Source organism: Eleginops maclovinus, chromosome 7 (genome assembly GCF_036324505.1).
Source record: "Eleginops maclovinus isolate JMC-PN-2008 ecotype Puerto Natales chromosome 7, JC_Emac_rtc_rv5, whole genome shotgun sequence".
Taxonomy (NCBI): Eukaryota; Metazoa; Chordata; class Actinopteri; order Perciformes; family Eleginopidae; genus Eleginops; species Eleginops maclovinus.
The window spans coordinates 22,006,890-22,030,195 of record NC_086355.1 but is presented as its reverse complement, the minus strand read 5'-3'; the positions used below and the strand labels follow the sequence as shown (position 1 = coordinate 22,030,195).

At 41.7% G+C, this 23,306-nt stretch overlaps 1 protein-coding gene across 12 annotated transcripts in view; it reads left to right on the top strand.

The window, feature by feature from the left end:
* The window catches only part of tns1b (tensin 1b), a 188,262-nt gene that overhangs the window by 148,411 nt on the left and 16,545 nt on the right, over positions 1-23,306 (top strand). For 10 of the 12 annotated variants that reach the window (XM_063888454.1, XM_063888451.1, XM_063888450.1 and 7 more), the window contains 8 exons: positions 9,983-11,482; positions 12,929-13,009; positions 15,979-16,172; positions 16,254-16,392; positions 19,119-19,214; positions 20,117-20,291; positions 20,729-21,747; positions 21,845-21,931. In XM_063888454.1, coding sequence (XP_063744524.1) covers positions 9,983-11,482; positions 12,929-13,009; positions 15,979-16,172; positions 16,254-16,392; positions 19,119-19,214; positions 20,117-20,291; positions 20,729-21,747; positions 21,845-21,931 — 3,291 coding nt within the window. The remainder of the gene's footprint in view (positions 1-9,982; positions 11,483-12,928; positions 13,010-15,978; positions 16,173-16,253; positions 16,393-19,118; positions 19,215-20,116; positions 20,292-20,728; positions 21,748-21,844; positions 21,932-23,306) is intronic. The other 2 variants (XM_063888455.1, XM_063888456.1) reach the window with 2 other exon arrangements.

Sequence of the window (23,306 nt, the reverse complement as noted above, 5' to 3'; positions counted from 1 at the left end):
TTCCACAACATGTGAGTAGCATGTGGAGATTCTCTGAAACCAGAAACTTGACTTTGTCTTTATGGGGAAACGTACTAAATGACTTATTGGCATCAGGTTGTTTATTATCCAAACACTTGGCCTCTTTGTGTTTTATGTGTTAACCCTTGTTTACTGTTGAACCTACATACAGTTACTTGTTTCCACTACTGCTGAGAAAGTTTTGCACATTGCAGTGTCAAGGGCTTTTTAGTGGTTTTATGTGTGACTCCGATTTATAACTACTAAGCTCTATTCCTGTAGTTTTGACCATAATTCCCACAAGTAATAATAGCATTCTACCTACCAAGTTAATTGCTAAGATTTAGTTAAGATGTTTTAAATCTAAACTGACGAAAAACACAAGTAGGCTGATGATCATACAGTTTTAAGCATCTTCCAGGTACTTCAAACTTAAATACCATGATATTATCACACACAAACATTCAGGGTTTTTGTTTTACTGCCTGGTTCAACTGTGGTCAACTTATAAATGCACTATGCCTCCGGATCTTGATAAATAATGACTGAAACTACAAAAATAAGTTGTTATAATTCTCTATTAACATTAAAATGTGCATAAAGTATTTTGAACTCCGTGAAATTAAGTTTTCAGGTACTGTCTGACATTATGAGTCTATTGTCTCCTTGTTGTCTCTATGTAAGCTTATTTTTGAGTTACTGTTTATCCAAGGTCCAAAAAGCATTTCCTTGTGTCGGGAAGAAGAAGCCAAGGGGTGTGTATGTGAGTGTGTGTCGGTGTTGTTTGGCACTTCCTCTGCAGGAGGTTAATGCTTCATCTTTGATCCTGTACACATTAGTCAGAGGGAGTTGTCTGTGTTCCAGTCCCACAGCCGTAACTTATCCAACAGAAAGGATGAGTTGGCCACGCTTGACCTCTTTGGCACAGACTATTTGTTGTTACATTCCTGTAGCAAGACAGTTGCGTTCACATGAGTTAAGTCAAATTTAAGTCTGTATTTGTGTTGCCTGCAGAGCGGCAGACGGGTGGGGTTTGGTTGTGTTAGGTGAGGAGTTATATACTCTTGTTGGAGATCAATGTTGACCCAACAGAATGATATCACTGCTGTGGATGTTTTTTCGCCCAACGGATGACTAGGATTCCAATGGTGCGTTGGCCAGAGAGTAGTTCAAGAGCTGGGTGCGCAGTAAATTACCACAGACAACAGTGAAATAAAGACGTTACTAACTCCTGATAAACACCCGAATGATGTTGAATAATGACACTTTGACTTTTTCCTGTTTATTAGGTATTTCACTTCTCTTGGTTTGTCAGCTATCATAAGCTCAACATGATTATCAGTATACCAATTTGAAGATCCTAAACTCAATGTGTCTATGGCCATCTGATCTTCTCATGCCCTTGTACAATTGTCCACAAATTGTAGTCTGTATAATTTGAGGCTTGAATTGATATGGTAGAGATATGATATGGTATGAAATGAAGGGATACAGTCCAACAACTTACTGTAAGCATCCTTCAACTTACTTAAATCACAAATAAGGCATGTGCATCCTTTGAAACCCTTTTTATTGGTCAGGGTCAGCTACATTTGATCTTGAATTAGCATCTTGCTAATGGGTCCTTCAACACGATAAGAGCTTACTGGGTGAATCCTTAACTTTGCCATACTGTTCCAGATGAGTTGTGTCATGATTAAATGAAAATTAGGTTAACTTGCACATTTCCGTGTGAATTGATTTGAGCTTGAACTCTGGACAGCAGATGTCTGCGTCCCATGATAACAGCTGACACTCTTTAGCCAATGCTAAAAGCCAACTCACTTCATAGGAATGTGATCTCATTCAATCACACTCACTGTCACTGGCTGGGGCGTTTCTCCAAGAAGATGCAGAGGTGAAACGTCTGGTCCTTTGTGTTGGCAACAGGCTTCCACGCTATCAATCCCTCAGTCTGATCCCAGGCTTTGGGCTGATTAGATTGCTTTGACTCCAAACTTTGTGCAACTCTGATTGCATAACAGCCAAGACAGAAAAATACAAGCTTTCTGGAGAAAAACTGCATTTGACAGAAGGAGAGAACAAGTCCCTTGTGTTGTGAAGTGTCCCCATTTGGACCCTGTCTCCGGGGGGGCTGAGACAGAAGTCTCTACTAGGCGACAGTCACTGGCATGTCCGAAGAGTTTGTTAACCTCGCCAAATATAGATATATCTTCTCAGACAGACTATTGTTACACACAAATCGATAAAATCTGAATTTCACAGAGGAAAAAAGATGGATATGAGGAAATGAAAGAGTGGTCTTTTACACCCTTAACCGACAGCTTTACTCCAGCTGTTGGCCAGACATCTTCTCCTCTTTCTTTTTTTCCTGCCTTCCTCACACAGCTGATCTGGCTGTATTGCCATAGCAGAGCCGTTACTAATCATCATCACTTCCTACAAGTGCTTGTCACAAGATCTTTTACCCAGTATTGATGTGTTTGCACTTTAGAAGGAGTATCTTTGAAGTCACTTCATCTAATTCAACATCTGTTGTGGATGAAATATATCACTATGACATTTATTTGTGTGGTAAATTCACCACAATTTAGTTTGCAAGCTTAGCTTTTTGAGCTGAACTTCTGTTATGCAGTCACCTCAAGTAAACTGCGACTGTTTCCAGCAGACAGTCAAACATCAATACATACTTCTTTGCATATTGTACTTGCATGATTTCATTTTGGTTTGATTAGGCATCTTAACTAGTCCCCCTCACCCCTCTCTAAGTAGGCACTATAGGAATCAAGAAATCTGGAAAAACAAGTAGGGGAAACAAAGAACAAGTGTTATACTTTCTTTATCAGACACCGATGTCTCGTTACGGGCGTGTTATTGGCCCGGTATATCCTCCTGCATGGGTCACTCAGCGTACTGAATAGACCCCTCCAGAGCCAAGGGGTGGATGGACATGGGAAATGAGCTTTACCATAGAAAAAGGGACTAAGCATGAACTCCAACACTTTCATTTAGACTCCATTGGGAACACTGGCCTCTCCTCCCTAGTTATTATCTTTCTTTTGAAACAGAGTTCTATTCATGCACCATCCTTTCCTGGTCTTTGTCATAACACTGTTTTCTTAACTTCACAAGAAAACATTGAAAACAATGTTTTACTAGCCATTTTCCTGCTTATCACATCAAGAGATAGATACCAGCCAATTCCATTTTTATAAATTGTTATTCTTAAATTTGTCTAGGATTATTGTAGCCCCTAATAGCTGTACATCTTGGGTATTTATGTGTTCCACCTAATGCATAGCTGGGAACACTATACCCTCTTGAACTGTTTTTCCATTCTTGTTTATCTTTTTGACCTTTGCTGGCAGGTGCAAAGAAATGGCTATTTACGCAATGTGCAGGCCTACAGGGAGACTAAACGGCAGTAAGATGAACTTGTTTACAAGCCAGATGGCTCATCCATATTAGGGAAAAAAGGGAGGGAAACCATGAAAAACAAGGATTGTCCGCGCCCAATCTTCCTTGCGAGCTGATGTCATTAAAACATATCCCTGTCAAGAAATACTTTAAACAGGCTGGGAAGCTTTGGACCACCACTGCTACTTAAATGTTATTCTTGTATAGAAAGACACTACAAAAACACCACCAGCCGCGTGAGAAATACCTCTTAGATTGGGACAATTAAGTGGGTTTTTTTCCCCCTCACGCCCTGATCTTCGCATTCTCTTTCGGCCAATCTGTTGATGTTTTGCATTTGTGACACCCAAAAGTACTAAATCCCAATAACCCCAATAATATTCTTGACAGTTCAAAAAAGGTTGTAGAATCACATTGGAATCTTTTCTGAGGAATTTACCACAACGGTGATTAGCATGGGAGCTAACAAGAGTTGCTCTGAGAAGGATCTGCAGAAGCTATTAAGGCTTCGTGCAAATCACGTAGCTCTGTCTTCTTTCTTTCCATACCAATGCTAACGTGAGCTAGCCCATCAAAGCTCCTCCTCACCTCTAGAGCCAGATAGCTACAGTCAGCTCATCAGACTCTCTCCTCATTTAGCCCTCAAGATTTTCCCTACGCTGCTAACGACCGCTGATGACTTTTCCTGAGGCACAAACTCATCCAGAGTGAAACATAAGGCTCTGCATGGATGATCTGTCTGGCTGATATAAAGCACATGGTGTGTGTTATGTCTATGTATAAAATTAGCACAGGGTACTGGTTATGTCTGCACATAAAATTAGCATACATTTTGTAAGACATTTATGTCTTTGTATTTGTGTTTGTTTCAGTATTAATTGTACTAAATATATTCTGGACGTCTGACCAATACTTGCTTATGAGTACTGCAGTTTCCCACTATACACTCTGTTATGAGATTTTTTTTTAGAAATTGACTTTATGATTTACCTGATAAATTTACGAAATGCAAATTATAGCCTTCCTGTAGCCATATGGAAGTATTGACCAGTTTGAATGTGAACAGAACATCCACAACAATATCAATCACTATCCTTCCCTCAGTTCCAAACCACCCTCCATTACCTTGGACTTTGTTTCCCCAATCCTGTCGCCTTTGCACTCACACAAATTGATTCACAGTGATGTATATTTAATGAACTGCGGGGAAAGTGTTTATTAAGATAGAACGAGTTCCTGTGCTTACATCTGACTAAGCGCTTTGGCGATATCTAAACTGTATTTAAACATACTGTGAATCCTTTTATGCTTCTTCTCTAATGTACTGAGAATTCCCATCCAAATTAAATTGAAGTTCTTGCTTTGTCATCATTGGCAGATTAGTATTTTGTAATGCATCTGCATTGTGTTGGGATGCAAATAATTAATTTTATCAAGCATTGATCTGACAGTTCATTTCTAGATAAAGTTTTAAGAAATCATGAAAAAACTCCATCCGAGTTTCTCAACTGAAGTTCAAGTATCTTTACATGTTTTATTTGTAAGTCCAAACTGATCCATAAATGATGTTAAATTTAATGTAATACAAAACTGAAAAAAAGGAAATCTCCAGATCTGAGTGCTGAAAACAAATATTTTTGTCTTAAAAATAACAATTGACTTATCGATTATTCAACTTGAAATAGTTATTGCAGATGAATGACTTTGTATGGAAGGCACCAGAACCTCCCACATCAATAAGGTAATTACAAGTAAACCATTGCATTACTTTAGTGGAACAGGTCTCTGTTGACTCATTTAACTCATTAATCCATTCTGATCTACACTTGTCAAATAAAGCCACCTCAGACGACGTAATATCCTATTTGGTAGATCATTCACAAGGCCACAGTATTTCTTTAATAGCTGTCCTTGAGCCCTCTCACAATACAACCATGCTTTGTTGCCAAATCAATACTTCAGCCATTAACTTTTGCCAAATATGGCTCCAGGCTATACTTACATACTGTAAGACCATCCTGTAGAGCTACTGAGGCTCTTCATTCTCTCAGGCTTATGAACAAAAACACACTAAGAGCTTTATTCTTGTCGGACTATAAGTGCTTGCAGCAGTTAATGCCTGAGGGGATGTTCTCAGAAAATGTTTCATCATTGCTTGTCATTAAAGACACACGGACCCTTGAGTGTCCTAGAATGCCCACACATACACAAGCTCAAGGTAGCACATGTAAGTTGGATAGGAAACATACTATTTCTGCTGTACAGGGGATCCATTGCCACAGGGGTCAGGGCGCTAAGTTCGAAGATCAAGAGGTCACTCAGTTGCACCATAAGGCCTACAGAACCTTCACATATCTGGCAGCACCTTCGATATACCACAAAGAGTTCTGATGTACGTTGTTGTGAGTTAGCAATGGCTGTCTAGACTTTTAATATCTGAGAGAACAGTTTCAACACCTAACCCTAACCCTAATGGATTTCTAATGGAGAGGATGTAGCGATGGGTCATTCCAGACTGGTCACACATGGTCCACTCTCTCCTGCTGTTGTATAATTAGTCAGGGCGATATGGCTGAGATCGCAGACATTCTCTCCTCACTCATTTGCCTGGGATCACAGAGCAAGTATTTCCCTCCTGGGGAGTATGTAAAAACTTCTAGACATGGACACACACACTGAAAGATATCACACATACATATGCCCTTTCTTATCACCTGAAGAAACACCGTCAGAGGCTATTTGCGGAGGCTTACGTGTGTTCATTTCCATCGAATGAAAACAGCAAGCAGACATAGCATCGCGCACAGAAGCAGTCTCAACATAAATAGTCTGCTTGGCGTAAAAAGTGACAGATTGGATTTCCTGTAGTACAAATGGGGATGCTGCCGATCGCTCATCGGTCACGTTGCGTCTAAAGTGAAGACATGAGCTAGTGCAAGAAGGCTGGCTAAATCCAGCTTTCATTGGATATGAGAGAGTGGCCAAAGGAACAGTGTTGGCATATTCCAGTCATTACCATCATCATCACTTAAGAATAAAGTGAGAGGCCAGGGGAAGGATGTGAGGGTAGAAATAAAGAAGAAAGACAGAAAAGAAAAAGTTTGTATGTAAATCTGTGAGTCAATGGAGGGAAAACAGTAATCTACAATCATGTAACTTCCATTAAATCTGCTCGAGACATGGGGAAATAATAGAAAATAAAGTGTTGTGGAGATCAAAGTCACATGTTTATTGTTATCAGTGACGTTAGTGGCATTGTTCTACATTGTGGTGTGCAATAGTAAAGTTACTGTCCTGCATGCTAATGTGTGCAGATGGCTAGGTGATATAAACTGAAATATTTCCAGCAGTGGGAAAAAAAGGTTGGGTTTTGTTCCATCCAGGCGAACAACTGCTGTAAATGTTCTACATCTAACTTTATCATTGTTAGACTTTGCCAGTACAACAATGAGCCTCTCAGATCAGCAGCCCACTCAACTTTTTTACTTTTTTCTCTTTTTTACCCACTATGCTTTTCTGTTTTCTCCATCTGCCTGCAGCAGGGTGAAGTTTTCTTCTGCTTCCTTGCTCGGAGAGAGCTTGTTAAATGACTGTTGTTGGACCAAGTAACTCTTTCCATTACATTTGTGCTTTCTTTCGGCACCAGTATGTTAAATGACGGGCATCTCTGTCTACTTTTAACATGGAAAGGGCTCATTTCTCCAAGTGAGAGTATGCTTTTCAGCCCTTTTTTAAGAACTCCAGTCTTAAATACTGCACTAATTTTGTCGACACAATAATTGGGATAAAGGGTGTATCAATAACAAACTTTAAACTTCCACATAAGGTGGAAGAAGTACCCAGATGCCTAAGCAAAAGTAAAAATACTATGGTCTGAGAATACTCCATTACAAGAAAAAATCCTTGATTCAAAATGTTAATAGAAGAAGTACAGTTATGTTATCAGCTAAAAGGACTCAAAATATCAAAAGCAAAAGTAATCAATATGCAGAACAGATATTTTCTCTGTATTATATCTTCTTAGAATATTGTATTATTGTTTTTTTTTTACAAACAATAACATGGAAAAACTTTTTTTTGCAGAGCCATTTTTATATAGTTTAAGGGTATGGGGTTGTGCTTATATATCAGTATTACAGCAGTGGATATATCATATCATATATCACGTTTTTGTAGTGCAGTACAAGTATAAAGTAGCTTAAAATGTAATTCTGAAGTAAAGTATTTAGTAATTATTGCTTATTATTTCTTAAATATGGTGCTTGAGTTTATATACTTTCCATCACTGACCTCAAGGAAGTAGGTGTGTTAGGGAGCCAAACCTAAAGGGACTGATGTCATCTGTCAAACTCCACTTCGGATCTTTTTCCCCCCACCTCTCTCACACACCGTCCAACAGGCTGTAGTGATAGACCTCCCACATACGCACACACAGCAGGAGCAGCCTTTAGACTGTTGCGAGCCACTGACAGCAGCAGTAGCTCTCTGATCCGGCCACACAGCTATTGAGAAGAGGGAGGAGGAGAAGAAACAAAACCAACTCCCCCCCCAGTAATCCCTCATGTCCCAAACCGGGGGCTACTCTGCAGGGCTTTTCTCATCTTATGTTGGTTTCCACTGCTTGGTATGGAAGGGCTCTACTCAACTTAGATTGGGACTGTAACATCGTCCACTGCTCTCACAGGTAGGGGAATCCTGCTGACATTCTCTTTGACTCATTTTAGGTGACTTGTTGAAGTGTTGTAAGGCTGTGTGATCTAATGATCCTAAATGCACAAAAGTCACATTTGACTTGAGTGGCAGGTGATTATAAAGGTACTGACATGGAGAAAGTGAGGGTTGGCTCTTCTTTCATGACTTATGTCTATGTTTATCTACATGATTGATGGATAAGTGTGTGTGTGTGTGTGTGTGTGTGTGTGGGTGTGTGTGTGTCGCTCAAGTGCACCAAAATGCATCCACAGCCACACACTTGATGCTTGAGCTATATAAATGTGTAATAATGACTTGATTTGAAGCCTCCAGTCTTAGCAGCTAACTCTTTTTTAGGGTAGAAAGAATTGATTTCGTAGCAGAAATCTTAACGTTGGCATAATTATAAAGGCCATTTTTGTCTAGACATAGCCATACCATAGTGTTTTTTCCCATGCACTTGTGGTCAACCAATGCACCAATCAAATTAAACTCAGTAACGGATAAGCAGTAGAAAACATACACTCTGTTTGTCTGGGACCAAGACCCACCAGATTTGTTTCCAACAGGGCAGCCACTTAAGTGCGCCATTCCGTTGGCACGTTGCCCCGGCCAGCCAAGGAGACCTTGCAGTACCCTGCCTGTGTACGCCCACCAAGCTCCATTACAGAGGCCCGTATTCACTAAAGCCGAGATGGAGATATCTATAAGTTACAGAGACACAGACAGCTTCTTTGTGCAGCTCCTTTCCCAGCTGTAGAATTGGATTTGTTTATCAAGACATGCCTCATCATGAGTTATGAGTTTTTCTTGGGAACTGTAATGGGCAGTAGTGAAGGAAATCTATGTGACAAGGTATTGTTTTGTTATTGAATGCCTCACCACACTGACGGTTACTAAATGGTGTGGAGGAGTGACTTGAGGGAGTTGCAAACATTTGACATAAATCTGTCTGCATCGATGCACTGTGTTGGCTGTATCAGAGAATGCGGGAGGAAGCGAGGGAAAAAAGTACTTGTGAGTAATTGTGTGTGTGTGTGTGTGTGTGTGTGTGTGTGTGTGTGTGTGTGTGTGTGTGTGTGTGTGTGTGTTTCAACCTTCTTAGTGATTCTCAGCATGTTGAGCTTTTGTTTTGCCTTGGGTTTCAAAGGCCAGGAAAAGCCTCCAGGCCATACTGAGTAAGTGATGCAGATTTTCCAGTGATGACTAAATTCTTCTGATCGGGGCACCCTACTTCCTCTTCCTTGGACTTGGGTGTGGTTGTGTGTGAATGTGTAAAAGCATGAGTGTACACCATGTGCATTTGTGTTCAGTAAAAACAACCTACGTTGCAGCATTCCTTCCGAGTTTATGAGTTAACAAATTAGAACTTTAATAGACTGTGGTGTTCATTCAATAATGTATCTTTATCATGAGCAAATTAAATCAACAACTGAATCCTCTTCTATTAGGCCAGGTTTTCCTAAGGTGGTACAGATTAATCCAATAGGCATGAGAAGGCAGTGTAAGGCAGGCTGCTGTGATTTCATAGTTTTTTCCACAGTGCATGCCATGGACCCTGCTCATTTCCTGAAGCTGGTAGAATAGGTCAGAAGCCAGTGTTTAATTTAACTGTAGCTGTTTTGGCCATGCCCACACAATCCCCCAATACCTATACTTCTTTTTATGATCGTTTTTTTTATTCTTTTCTTTTTAGTGTTTTGATGAATCGTGCATGCTACTATTTAGTAGCACATTTATTTCTGTTTTTGCCAAAGTTCTGTGGCTCTGAAAGTACTTTCGGGCGTTTGTAAATGAAAGGGTTTGGAAAGTGGAATGATTGTCGTATTTTGCTTAATCTGATTCTAATGACTCTCTGTCATTCTTTGTTTAGAAGTCATCCACACTGAAGGACCCTTGGATGGCAGCCTCTACGCCAAAGTTCGCAAAAAGGAGTCAGTGGAAGGAACAGTCACAGCGAATGGCCTGCCACCAACTGCGGTTGAACATGCCCTACCTGCGGTGGACCATGCCTTGTCAGTGAGCAGCGACTCAGGAAACTCTACTGCTTCAATCAAAACTGACCGAACTGATGAAGCGGCAGCAGCTCCTCAGGCTTCCACATTGAGCCAGACACACGTTCCTGTAGGAGAGGAGCTACCCTTGATCCATCAACAAGAACCACCTGCACAACAACAAATCAGTCCCCAAGAGAAACAGGAGCTCGAGCAGCTGCTGAGTGGCTTGGAGGGGCCCATGCATCGACAGGGCTACCTGTCCCCGCCGGTTTCCGCGGTTGGAGGCATGCTTCACTTGGTGCCTGCCCAGGTCCACGTCAACGGGCATGGTAGCATTGACCGTGAGACGGACATTTTGGACGATGACATGCCTACCAGTCAGGAGGGACACAGTGTGGACAGTCTGGGGACGTTCTCCTCCACAGATGGAAGGGCCACACCAGCTGAACTTTACTTCCAGCCTCAGCCTATTGTCAATGGCCAGGAGCATGTGCCGTACCTGGAGCGCAGTGCCCCAGGAAAGCCTCTGGAAACTACCATACCCAATAAATCTGCCACTCTGACCCTAAGTGATTCCGCCCCATCCTCGGGTTATTACACGGCTAAGCAGAACGGCAATATGTTCCGCTCTCAGTCATTTGGAGCAGAGCCAACTTCTTTGCCTCAGGCTCCCGCCCGCACCACAAGTAGCAGGGATGCCGTCCAGCGTGGGCTCAACGTTTGGCAGCAGTTCGGTGTACCAGAGGAGCCGGTTACTGAAGGACTCACTTTCAGTCAACCTCCTTCAGCAGTGGTGATGTCCAGCCACCACAGCCTCCCACAGTTCCCTCAACGCCAAAGCGCCTCCCAGCATGAAATTGAAGAATCTATTGAAACCCTTAATCTCCTCATGATGGACCTGCAACCAGGCCGTCCGCTGGTGCCAAAGTCCCAAAGTGCTCCACTGCAGGAAAACTGTGTTGTAGTGACCACCCAGCCGTCCTTCTCCCAGAGCCAACCCAGGCCCTCCACACAGGCTGACTCAGCCATTCATAGCCACTTTTCTGGCCCCATGTCCAGCATGGCCAGCCACTCGTCCCTCGGTCAGATGTCCCCTGGGCAGCCGAGGACATCAGGGCCTGCTCTTGTCCAGGGATCTCTGAGTTACACATCTGAAAGGGATGTAACGAGTCCTCCTTCCCTTGCCTCCCCCACTGTAGCTGGTCATATCCAGCTCAAGCCCATCAGCAACTATCCACCAAGCACACTGTCCAGGTCTGCAGAGGTCTCTGAGCCCCAGAGGAGCCCTAGTGCCGCCTCAGCATCACCCCAGCCAACAGAGAGTGAGCAGGATGAAGTTTTCAACGTTGAAGGTCTGGTGGCCCAAAGAGTAGCAGGTAACAACCAGCATCCATATATTTAATCTTAATCTATTAATGACATTTTATTTAGGATATAAGAAAGAGGTATCATCCAGCAGCAGGTTGCGTCTTTATATATATTTAAGTGATTTCACAGATTCATATAGTCTGCCAGGAATGGTAAAATATTTGCCCGAGGCAAAAGCAATCTTAAAATCCAATAATTCCACAGATGCAGCTCTGTTCACTGTCCCAGCCTTTTAGGTGAGGGCGATGTCCTTGGACTACAGTATATCTAACAATGAAGAAGAATCTGAGATATAGTGGCACAGTCTGTGGGAATATTGGATATAATCCTTGGTTTGGCCTTTGGCAATGCTTTAATGAAACAGGAAGCTGCTGCTGCTGGAAAACAGATTCAAATATTTCTATTTCATTTTTGAGATTTGATTGGGTGCACTATGTGACTGAAATATGTTACTACCTTTGACTTTAACTTTTTTTTCATGTCATAATGTAATGTAGCTGTTTAATTCTAATCCTAGAACCAATTTGTGCAACCATTTTTATCAGGTATGTGTGACTCCTCTGTTTTAAAACGAGCTATTCTGTTGTGGGCGAACCTTTTTATTGTACAGCCAACCTGTTGTCTAAAGGGCTCACACTTCTACATTTTCCCTTGGGGCATTGCACTGAACTGAATCTTGGCTGTAGCCTATCGTATTATAATTCTCTACATAAGGTTAATTGTGACATAAGCCAGTAGAGCCAGCAATGTAACCCTTGGTTGCTGAATTCTAAATGCCTAATCATTTTACTAGGTATTATTCATTGTACCAGTTTTATGTCATGTTTGTACTGTAGCAGCAAATTCAGAACATGTACTTAATGTAATGTACACACTGTACACACGTCTCTCCGAAAACACTGCTCTGTCCTTATCTCATTTCCTGAATGTCACCTCAGCCCCAATCCCTCAGGCTCAAACAGGAAGTGTTCTCTGCAGTCCAGCAGGTTGACTGTCCCTAGATAAGCACATCAGACATCCTGCAGGGCAGCAAGAAAGTCAACACAAAGCAGAGCCCTCAGATAACGAACGCCAGAACGAGGTTTTATAGAACAAACAATACGCTTCACTTCACATTACATTCCACTTTACATTTATATGTAAAAATTCACATTACAAAATACAGGCTAGTTTAACACCATGAGAATTAAGTGTAATTACGAACAACATTGGATTCTACTTGCTGTATCATTGCATTCCTCCTATTCTATGATGTATTCAAAGTATTTAGGACAATATTGTTTTACTTTCATTGTGAAAGGTTGGAACTTTCGTAACAGGAATACATTTTTTTAAATCATGGAAAATCTCAGTTTCTATTCACAGGTGGGGCCTTGTCTCGCTTGTTCTCTTTTTCCTTTAGTTTTGTCATTATCATTCTTCTCTCTCTCATCATCATTCATCTGTTTACCCAGAGTACTCGGCTCGTGTCCAAAGTGTCATCCCCAGCATGACATCTTCTCAGTCTGAGCACCGCCGCTCTCACTCGTTCTCGGGTTGGTTTCTCCCCTCCTGTCTGAAGGAACACTTAAAAACAAAAAAGGAGAGGTCCTTTTTCAAGTGTTCCTTCCAGTAGTCAAGTCTGTATCTGTTTTTGCCTTGGAGTGCGGTGTGGTTTGCATTGAATCATTTCTTATTAACAATTGGAATCCCCTATCTTCAGCTACACGTTTTGTTTTGTGTCACTTCCTCTTTTCCCTTTGCATGTTTTTCTCTATCATTATCTGGTTTGCAAAACATCATTATCATCAAACTAACCAATGATTCCTCTCTGCATACATATTCACCCTTGTCCCCTGTTTGCTCTGATCAACAGTTTTCTACCTCAAGGTTAGTGAAAAAAACCCATTTGGATAATGTTAAAGTTACACAAGAACGAGACAAGGGAGGCACAAAGGACGCTCTGTCCCTTGCCAGGAGAGTGTATGTCACAAGATCCATTTTGCCAAACTCGGGGAACAATACCAAGGCCAGGACACACTGGCTTCATTCAAGGCTGCCTTTTTTCACTCACTGCACTGTTTTTGAAGATTTACAAAGCCAGACAAAGGACATGAAATAAAGGAAAAGGACCACAGTCCTAGTTGGAAACATCACAAAAGCAGTATGTGTCCGCTGGGAGACGGCAACCATGATGCAGACAGGATTGTTCTGTTTAGGGCCCTCGAGTGTCGGGGGCCAGTATGGCCTCTTTGACGCAGAAGGCAGTATCATTTTCAGTGATGCAACTCAACGTCAATGTTACAGAATACATTTTTGGTTGCGTAGTTGAAATAAAGGTGACGTTTTTTTGTTCTATAAATACTATCACAGCAACTTCTTTTTGAAAATAAAACACCACATTAAGACTTTCAAACCCAATCCTGTTATTGATCTGATCTGATCTGATCTGATCTTCCCAAGAATCCCTTATTCTTACCTTAAATGACCCTTTTTATAGTTGCAGGTGTGCACATTTGGATGCTGTGGTTTCCCTCCCTTAAAATAAAAAGGATAACCTATCAAAGTTATGTTTTTGGAATCAACCCCGCTTATCCTCACGATGACTGGATTTTAGATAGCTTAGAAATATCAGACCTTCAGAATCTCAAGCCATCCCAGCTGGAAACCATTAGCGCCGTTGCTAGGGCAATAGCGCAGTGTTTGACTGCTGCTGAGCAATGCATCGTGGGTACATCTGGTTCTCAGTTCATAGGCTCGGCACGTTGGTGGGTGTGTTTCTGTTTGGGGATGTTGACTGCATGCTTTGCAAAGATGTCAGTTCCAGGATTTAATAACCGTCACCCTGTCAACACCAAGATATTTGGAGATAAATCAAGCGTCATAACAGAGGGCATGATTGGCTCTTATATATCATTGATTTATTTGTATAATGTAAAAACAAAACCTCTAAATATAGGTATATATATAATACGTAGCATCATAGAATCATAACTTAATAATGGTAATACAAAAGACATAGACGTTTTGAGAGAGTTAAACCTTTTAACATCTCATGGATTTTTTACATCGATTGGCAATGGCAGCCAACATAAATTCCTAAGTATTGGTTTTCACAGCTGCTATCAATATATTTCCCTCACAGATATTTGGCAAGGTTTTTAAACCCTCACTTTAAAGTAAGGCTGAGTGAAGGGCATATCAATATTTTGTTTATGGTCAGGCTTGTATGGTATGTCTTTGTTACGCTATATATGGAAATGTCGGTAAGCATTGATCTGACATTAGGCTAAAGTCACATTTTAAAGGGGCCCTTTTATGTTTTGGGGGTTTTCCCTTTCCTTTAGTGTGTTTATATAGGTTTTTGTGCGTGTAAATTGTCTGCAAAGAATAAAATCCCAAAGTTCCTGCCATAGGGAGTTTCTGTCCCACAAACGCCTCCTTTGGACTCCTTCTTTTACTTCTGTAACATAATGACATGACTGTGTAAAACTCAGGCGTCTATTGGCTAGCGCTCCAATACATTGTATGTCAAAGGCTTAGGGTCAGCACATCTCCAAGCGTTTGACCAATCACAACAGAGCCGGCCAGCTAACTAATCAAATAAAGACCTTTTTGAACATTGAAGCATGGAATCATGTCACAGTAGAGGAACAACATACAAATATGGACCTGAAAATGGAATAGAAAGCCCCTTTAAACATACTATTCAACCAACTGAATACCAACAGAATATAAAAAACTAACAACAACACTAAGAAAGACACGCTGGGTAAACCTCCTCAGTGCAAACAGCTCAGAATGTATTAACCCAATTGTCCCACCCTCTCTTATCCCTATTGTAATTTCCTTTCTTTTCCCAATAACTTTCATCTTGTTCCAAAGCACAGAGCAGCCAGTGATTTTTCACATTGGCCGTGCAGCTTTGGCCAGCACTTCATTCTTTTTACGTTCAGCCGCCAGTCAATGGCATCGCATATTAGCATAAAACTCTTAACTCAAATCCTATTTGTTTTATGCTGGTAGTGTTCTCTATTTCTCAGTGTGAACCAGATTAACTGAAATGAGCTTATTGGCTGCTTTGAGGTTCTGCCAGATTTGGCCACATTTACACATTAGATAAGCAAAATACATCAGTGTATCAGAAAGTGGGGTGAGAACATTTCCTTTCCTGCTGTTCCAAAAATAAGTTGCTTTGTTTCTGCTCATGTTAGAAGGTGGTAACATCACTTTATGTAACAAACTTCCAAGGACGAGGTTACTTTGAAACACAATAGTTTGTTTGTTTTACTTAAATGTTTGCGACTTGATAGCTTCCGTTTGCTGATCCTTAATTAACCTTGTGTGTGCATGTTGCGTTAAAAAGTTCCACAGCCTTCAGCCTTGGCCTGTGCAGTGAGCATTCACAACGGCTGAGAACCATTAACCTGTGATGATGGTGATGGTATTGCTGGAGGAAAGCAGTCTAATGGAGCGGAGTTGACCAAATCTTGAGCTGAATATTAACACTCACTTCTTATCTCAGGAGTCCAGGCCCGTACAGTGTCTTTAGACGAGCCTGCAACTCTGCCCCGCCAGCGCAACACCAGCGAGGGCCACTCCCACAACGGTCCTGATGAAGATCCCTCCCCCGATGTCCCGCTGCGGTCCCCCATCCGCTGTGTTTCTCCTGAATTTGTCAACGCCTTAGCGATGAACCCCGGAGGACGACCGAAGGAGGTATTAGAACTTTGCATTTTTAACATTTTTCCCACATTATTTTTTCTTTTTGTGTTGACGTGTTCTTGATCCACTCCTCAGAGACACATGCACAGCTACCGTGAGGCCTTCGAAGAGATTGACAGTGGCCCCATCAGTCCTACACCGTTTGTTGGTGGTGAGGTGTTTCCCCAAACCCCTGCCTTCCCCATCTCGCCGCAAACCCCTTACTTCAACCTGTGTAAGTCCCCCCTCCGGCTGACAGACGGCACTGTGGAGCTCAGGCGTAGTTACTGTAGATATTCAAAATCTGGTATGATTTATATGAAATACTAAGAAAAGCTTTGATGGTTTTCTACTTGCATTCACTCTTTTTTTGCTTATGAAGTTACTTTTAGTGAGAATTTATATTTTTTAGGTGGAAACACAGAAATATATACATGTGATTGGAGCTTCACTGTATGAAAAGTCTTGAGGTGCAAAAGATTCCCATGTGGTTTCAGAGTCTTGGCAGTCGTTCAACATACTGTATATTGACGTACGGTTATTCCTTTCTTTATGTACCTCATTTAGTACCACATATTCTAAGCATTGAAAAAAAATGTCCACTATTACCTCAGCTCCTTTTCATTTGCAATGTGAATATGCTGGATTTCAGATGTGTGAGTAGTGTTCTGGCCTTGTTGGTTCATCAAAATGCCTTAGTGGCCAGTCTTGTAAGGAATGAAACATTCTGTTTTTAATGAGATTATTTATAATTATTTTTCAGTAGATGAAATGCGATATAGTTAAGAAAATTAGTCAAGAACATTAGACAAACCGTAAGATATTCATACACCCATCTCCTACCAATTCCAACCCCCAGTCCCCTTCTTAGTTTTACATACCCCTCACGGTTAAACAAGAGTTATGTATTAGGTAACGCCTCATTGGCCAACTTTACCATTGACTTCATCTAGTCCTTTTGCCTTTTTCCCCTAGGGCACACTCATAAAAATAAGACATAAATCCTCAAAATGTATTTTTAACACTCGCTCTGTTTCGTAACAGCTCTAGTTCCCCTCAAAGTGGGAACATTGTTTACGCAGTGATACTGAGCACTCTCTTATTCTACGACAAGAATAAAGAATCTTGAGCGGATTAAGATCAAATAGATAAGCAGTTTTGGGGAATAAGGGTTCGTCATTGTTTGTATGGACCTCAAAAGCAGTATTTTCCCAAGGATGATTAGTCATGCAGAAATTGTCAAACTTATAAAAAGTACATGGTTAGCTAAGTGATTAGAGAACACTTCACAAGATTAAGTTCCGATTCCATGTGATCTTGAGTAGTGGGTCTCTCTCCAAATCCCTAGTGTTCACTTAGTCTGCCCGACACACACCACCCACAGCTTAATGTGGGGCATCTACGTTGCAAGTACAAAGAATAAATTGGGATTCTTTGGTAAGTGGATGATGCACGTCTCTCTACCGGAGTACCACAGTCCCTCAACATCAGCCAACTGGATCCCTCATCCCCCCCCCCCCCCCCTCAATGCCCCTTCCCCCTTATCACCTATCACAGGTCTGCACCGCTTTAGCATGCAAACACCATGAGAGCAGCACCAGCAACAAAACGGACACAATGTAGGACATACATGACACATATTCAGTAGTAAACAACCTGCAAGTTGCTCATATACATAAATAACCGCAAATGTAATAAATTGACACAGTTTATTAGCCTCAGTGTCAAAACACTGACAAAAACACTTAGACCCATAAAGCACAACAACATGCTTCCAGTTTTGTAGCTGCTGCTCTTTGTGTTGCTGTTGTCATCTGTGTTTGAGTTCCTGTTGCTGCCTTTTTCCATCACAACCAGCACCCTGCCTGTGCCCTCCCTCACCCCAGCAGTCTGAATTAGCCAGCCATGATTGTCTTTCCCTTTGGTAATCGTGCTAGCAATATCTGTTTGTTGTCATTAGAGGGTTTGAAGTATTAGTTTTAAATGACTAGGGCTAGAGGAGAAGTGCAAGACAGATCCATTAAGTCATCTTCAATTAAACAAATTCACAGCTAGTCATTTGCTTATCTATTTATTAAATCAAACTATTGTGGTAACACAATCCTCAACATCACTTCTGTGTTATTGTAGCTGAGTCGGTGTCCTTTCAGGGACAGAAATACTTTTTTGGCAACATTTGATTTAAATTTAAAAAAAGGTTATACCCAGAGCAAAATACCATAAGTATAAAATATATTCCTTTTTTTTTCAATGGTTTGTTTTAAGTTTGGAACTAAGTGAAAACATGTATAATACAGTGTTTGTTATTGTAACAATCCTTTTGGCCACAAGAGGCTGTAGTGTAGGTATGTTTTCACATCTTAAGTCATAAACCCAGGGGATAAAACAATTATTCCAGACTCAGAAAATACATACAGATAGTCACAATGTTGTTTGTGACTATCTCACTAACCTCTCAGGACTAGTGTGTATTTATTAGCACTACTTATGTAGAACTATAACTTAATATTGTAATGTGAAGGTTTGAGACTACAAAATAAATGTTCCTGTAACCTGACAAGAGACTGGGGAGCCAAATACTTTTCATTCAGTTTGACCCAGCTCTGCTTTGATCCCAGCGTGACACACACCGTATTCTACTGTGGGGGGGGTGTCACATTGTGATCATCACATGCATGTTTTGCCCCTCCACCAGAGCATGAGCGCACCCCCCTGGATATGATGCACCTGAGTGTTTAGCTGTGTTGGTGCTGTTATGTCTTGACAGCTGTTTATCTGTACAGTTGTATAGGAGTATCAAACTTAAGGTTTCAATCCTTTTGTGGTTGATATTTATTTATGAAGACATTTTTCCCTCAAAAAAACTGAAAAATCACTGTAAGATTAAGTAAACAGGTAGAAGCTGTCAGGATTTCAGAGATGTGTGGTGCTGTTTGGTGATAAGTGTTCTCTTCTGTTCAGGTCGTTCCCCTCCTGGTCTCGCCAAAACTCCTCTGTCCGCCCTGGGTTTGAAACCCCACAACCCTGCAGACATCCTCCTCCATCAAACAGGCTCAGGTTGGTTATAACTCTCACTTTATTACACTTGTATCACATTCGGGCCATTGTAACTACAATAATTTATGCCAGGTGCAAAAAATCAGATTTTCTTAGTTTAAGTTTAAAATACAAAAAGGTAAAAATGAGGGATTAAAGTGGTGAATTTACCTGTATTCTCTAAGATTACAAAGTCTTACATTCTCTGAGATTAAAGCAAAAAATGTTGTCTCGGGTTACTCATATCAGTAGTATGTTTGTGTAAAAAGATAGAAATTAAATGTTATTATTTCTGTGTATAAACTTATAGGATTTACCTTTAAACACTTTACACTAAGCAGCTAGTCTACCAAAATGACAAGCTTTTCATCCTCTCTCAAATAACAAAAATGTATGAGTGAAGCTGACGGTTCAACAGTAACACTTAAAAGCGAATAATGTAGGCACCCACTACTAATAAAAAAGTAATAGTTATGGCACAGATAAAAACGTTCTTTCCGACTCCCTTGCTGTACCTGTTCCTTTAAATCTATTTTTCTGGATTATTTCAACGATGCCCCACAGATGATGAGAGCAGTGAGGGTGAGGAAGGTAAGAGTGCCGCTGTAATGCCACAGATCATCATCGACATTCAACGTTTTAATCTCCTCCAACCCATTACTCTTGACCTACAATATTGCTCAGTAGAACTGTTTTAGAAACCATTTCTGTTTTAATTTCCTTTCGGGAAAAAATCATAACCACTCTCACGGTAGCTTACATTAAAACATATTATTTCCATCTCGTGCTACTCAGTTTTCTTTTTTCGGGCATAATGTCACTGTCACCCAACTGCATCGTTAAGGGAATAACACACAAGTAGAGAAAAGTAGAAGTGAGATAAATCTTTGGTTGAAAAACGAACTTTTTTTTCTCTCACACAGCACCAAGGAGCTATGTGGAGTCTGTGGCGATGTCGGCAACAACAGGTGGAGAGCAGCCCCCATTATCTCAGAGCCTGAGCCCCCCCGGAGAGACTACAGCCCAGCAGAGAAGTCCCTCCTCTCACTCACTGAACCCCCCTCTGTCCAGCAGTAGCCCTATCCAGATCTCACAGAGGTCAGTCAGATACATTATGCTCTTTCACTCTTTGGTGCAATATGGATGCCAGACATCTTTCATATCGTTTTTTATGTAGATAGGTATGTAAAGATTTAACAAGGTTAAAGGACTGCATAAACAGTACAAGCAAAGACCAGTATCACTTTTTTATTGACATGTTTACATTCAATATTGCTGTCGTTAAACACAGCCCCAATTTATTTCCAATGTACCACTTTCGCTTGTTCGTTTACCCTTGAGGCATGGAAAAAATCAACTTTTTTCCCCAGAATTCAAGATTACACCATTTGAGTGATATATTGATGGACTAATGATCATTTTGGGGGGAATAAATTCCTTTAATGTTTAATGTCTGCCAATTCATGCATCTAAATGAACACTTTGATGAATGTAAAACTCTTTGGGGTTAATAAGTATGTCCCATTCCCTTGCAGTGATCGCCCCTTAGCAGAGAGCAGCGTTAGCACTCCTTCCCAACCCACTACTGATTCAGGCTTCCGCTCCCAGGTTACAGAGAGTCCCTACCCCACTCCCACCCCCTCATACCAAACCCCCACCTCTTCCTACCTGAATTCCAGCTCTCCAACCTCTTCCTACCTTGGCACTGCAACCCCTACACAATCCTACCTTGGCGCCAACGCCCTACTGGGGAACTACGTGTCCACAGACCACAGCCCTCCAGCCTCAGAACCCTCCCTCAGCCATGGAAGCCCCCATGCACAGCACCGGACCACAACCCTTGGCTCCCCTTACAACCCCCTCCTCCAGCAGCGCTCATATCCTTATCAGGATACTTCCATCGTAGGCCAGCAAACATCCCCGGCTAACGGCTTCGATGTTGGGATGGTGGGCCTCAGTGGAAGTCCCATCCTGGGGGGTCGTCTGACGCAGGGAGGTCAGAGCAGCCCGGTCCACAGCAGACAGGCCTCGTTGGGTCAGGGATCCCAGCGGAGCCCAATCCTCAGCAGACAGCCGTCCCTTGGCCAACCCATGCAAGGTAGCCCCGTGCTAAGTCGACAACCATCCATCACCCAAGGAAGTCCAATTTTGGGCCGTCACTCGTCTGTATCGCAGGTTTCCCAGAGGAGCCCCAGTCTGGACCGTCACCCCATGCACAGCGGATACACCACCCCGGACGAGAGGCATGGGAACCTGTCACGGCAAAGCAGCTCCTCGGGGTACCAGGGTCCGCCCACGCCATCTTTCCCGATCTCGCCCGCAGGCTACCAGGATGGGGGGATGATGGGGATGGGTGTAGGATTCCGGCAGGGTAGCCCAGCTCCAGGGTTCCAGCCCCAGCTTCCAGAGAAGAGGCGCATGTCAAGCGGCGACAGACCCAACGGAGCGCAGTCCTACGGCACGCTGAACGGGAAGATAATTTCCCCAGCAAGTGGAGGAAGCAATCCAAGCTACTTCCACACCCTCTCTGACTTCTCAAGATTCAACATGCCCGGTAAGGACATCCATTATTACGAGAGACTTGACATTTTGGAGTTCTTGTCTGGTTACTTCATTTTCTTTTTGTGACATTATTTTGGTTTCCGTTGCAGACGGCAGTCCCGAGAGCAGGCTAAATGTCAAGTTTGTCCAAGACACGTCCAAGTTCTGGTACAAGCCGGAGATTTCCAGAGAGCAAGGTACGATGCTGGAATACTTTCTCCCTTAACTGACTTTTAGAGAATTATTGCAAAATGTTTGTCCTTTAAAACACTACTTCCTAATGCCAGGTTCCTTTGGATTGACAGTTCAGTGGGTACCAGTTAGTCCAAAAAAATATACAATTATATTGGATTTTTCGACCTGAAACCTATTTTTGGGTGAATAGGATGACTAGGGACATTCAGGGAATCTGAATAAATCGAACCCCCTATCCAAAGTGGAACACTGTTAAATTTGCTGGCTGAAGTGCAAAAGGAATGCGTAGCTAGCAGTATTTCAGCAGAAATAGGATTTGTTTTTGAACATACAGCATACAGCTGAAGGAGTGCTTTGGCTGGATGTTCTATGATGTACTTTTTCTCAATGTGGAACTACTGTAAGTCCCTATTGTTTGTGGTGGAGTGTTCATTTGAGTCATTTAAAATATGGTCAGGGTGATTGAACTTGAATGTTTATGTTAAATTCAAAGTCATGGCATTACATTTCACAAAAACAAGCACTGGTATAATCCCTTTTCACAAACACAGAGACACAATAATGCATGGAAATAAAAATAAACACATGCATAAACTGGTTAACAGGTATGCGTGTGTTTGATTGTAAGCACCTATTGGCTGCACCATCTGCATTTGCTCATGGTCAGTATTGGATTATATCATGCTAAATTCAAACACATGCTCAAATGCAATTACATCACACACACAAACACACACACAAGAACACAGAGTTTATACTTATTGTCGTGCACTCCCAGAGGAAAGCCACACCATATGTAGAGCATTAGGGAACATCTGCCCGTGTTGCTTATGTCATCCATCCTTCCTACTCTCACATGTGGACAGGCTGAGGCATTGGGCTAAATGACAAAGTAATTGATCAAAAGCTCTTCTCCTTGAAAGATAGCATGTCGGAAACAAAGGGTCTTTTAAAATGTTGTAGTTTTAATGAGATCCAGACAGACAGCAATATTTTAAACAATGAATCAGGGCTTGACTTGAACCTTTGCTCTTGGTCGTTACTTTTCCTTTAATTCACATTGACCCTTTAAGGAGCTGACTTTCTCTCCAAAGTTTGTTTATCATTTTTGCAGGTGCAAGTGAATGAAAGGCTTTTCCATTGCCACTATCCCCAACATACACTGATATTATGTGATGTTATTTAGCTCTAAGCTAACTTACATACACTCCATCAGAAAAGCTACAACTCAGACTGTACTAAAGCACAGCTTAAATAAATGCTTACAATGCATAATGAAAGCTTGATGCTTAAAATGACAACGCTAACATTCTCATGTTTGGCTGACCCAACATTTTAGTGTTGTGTACTACGATTCAAACATTTTCTTAATCGCAC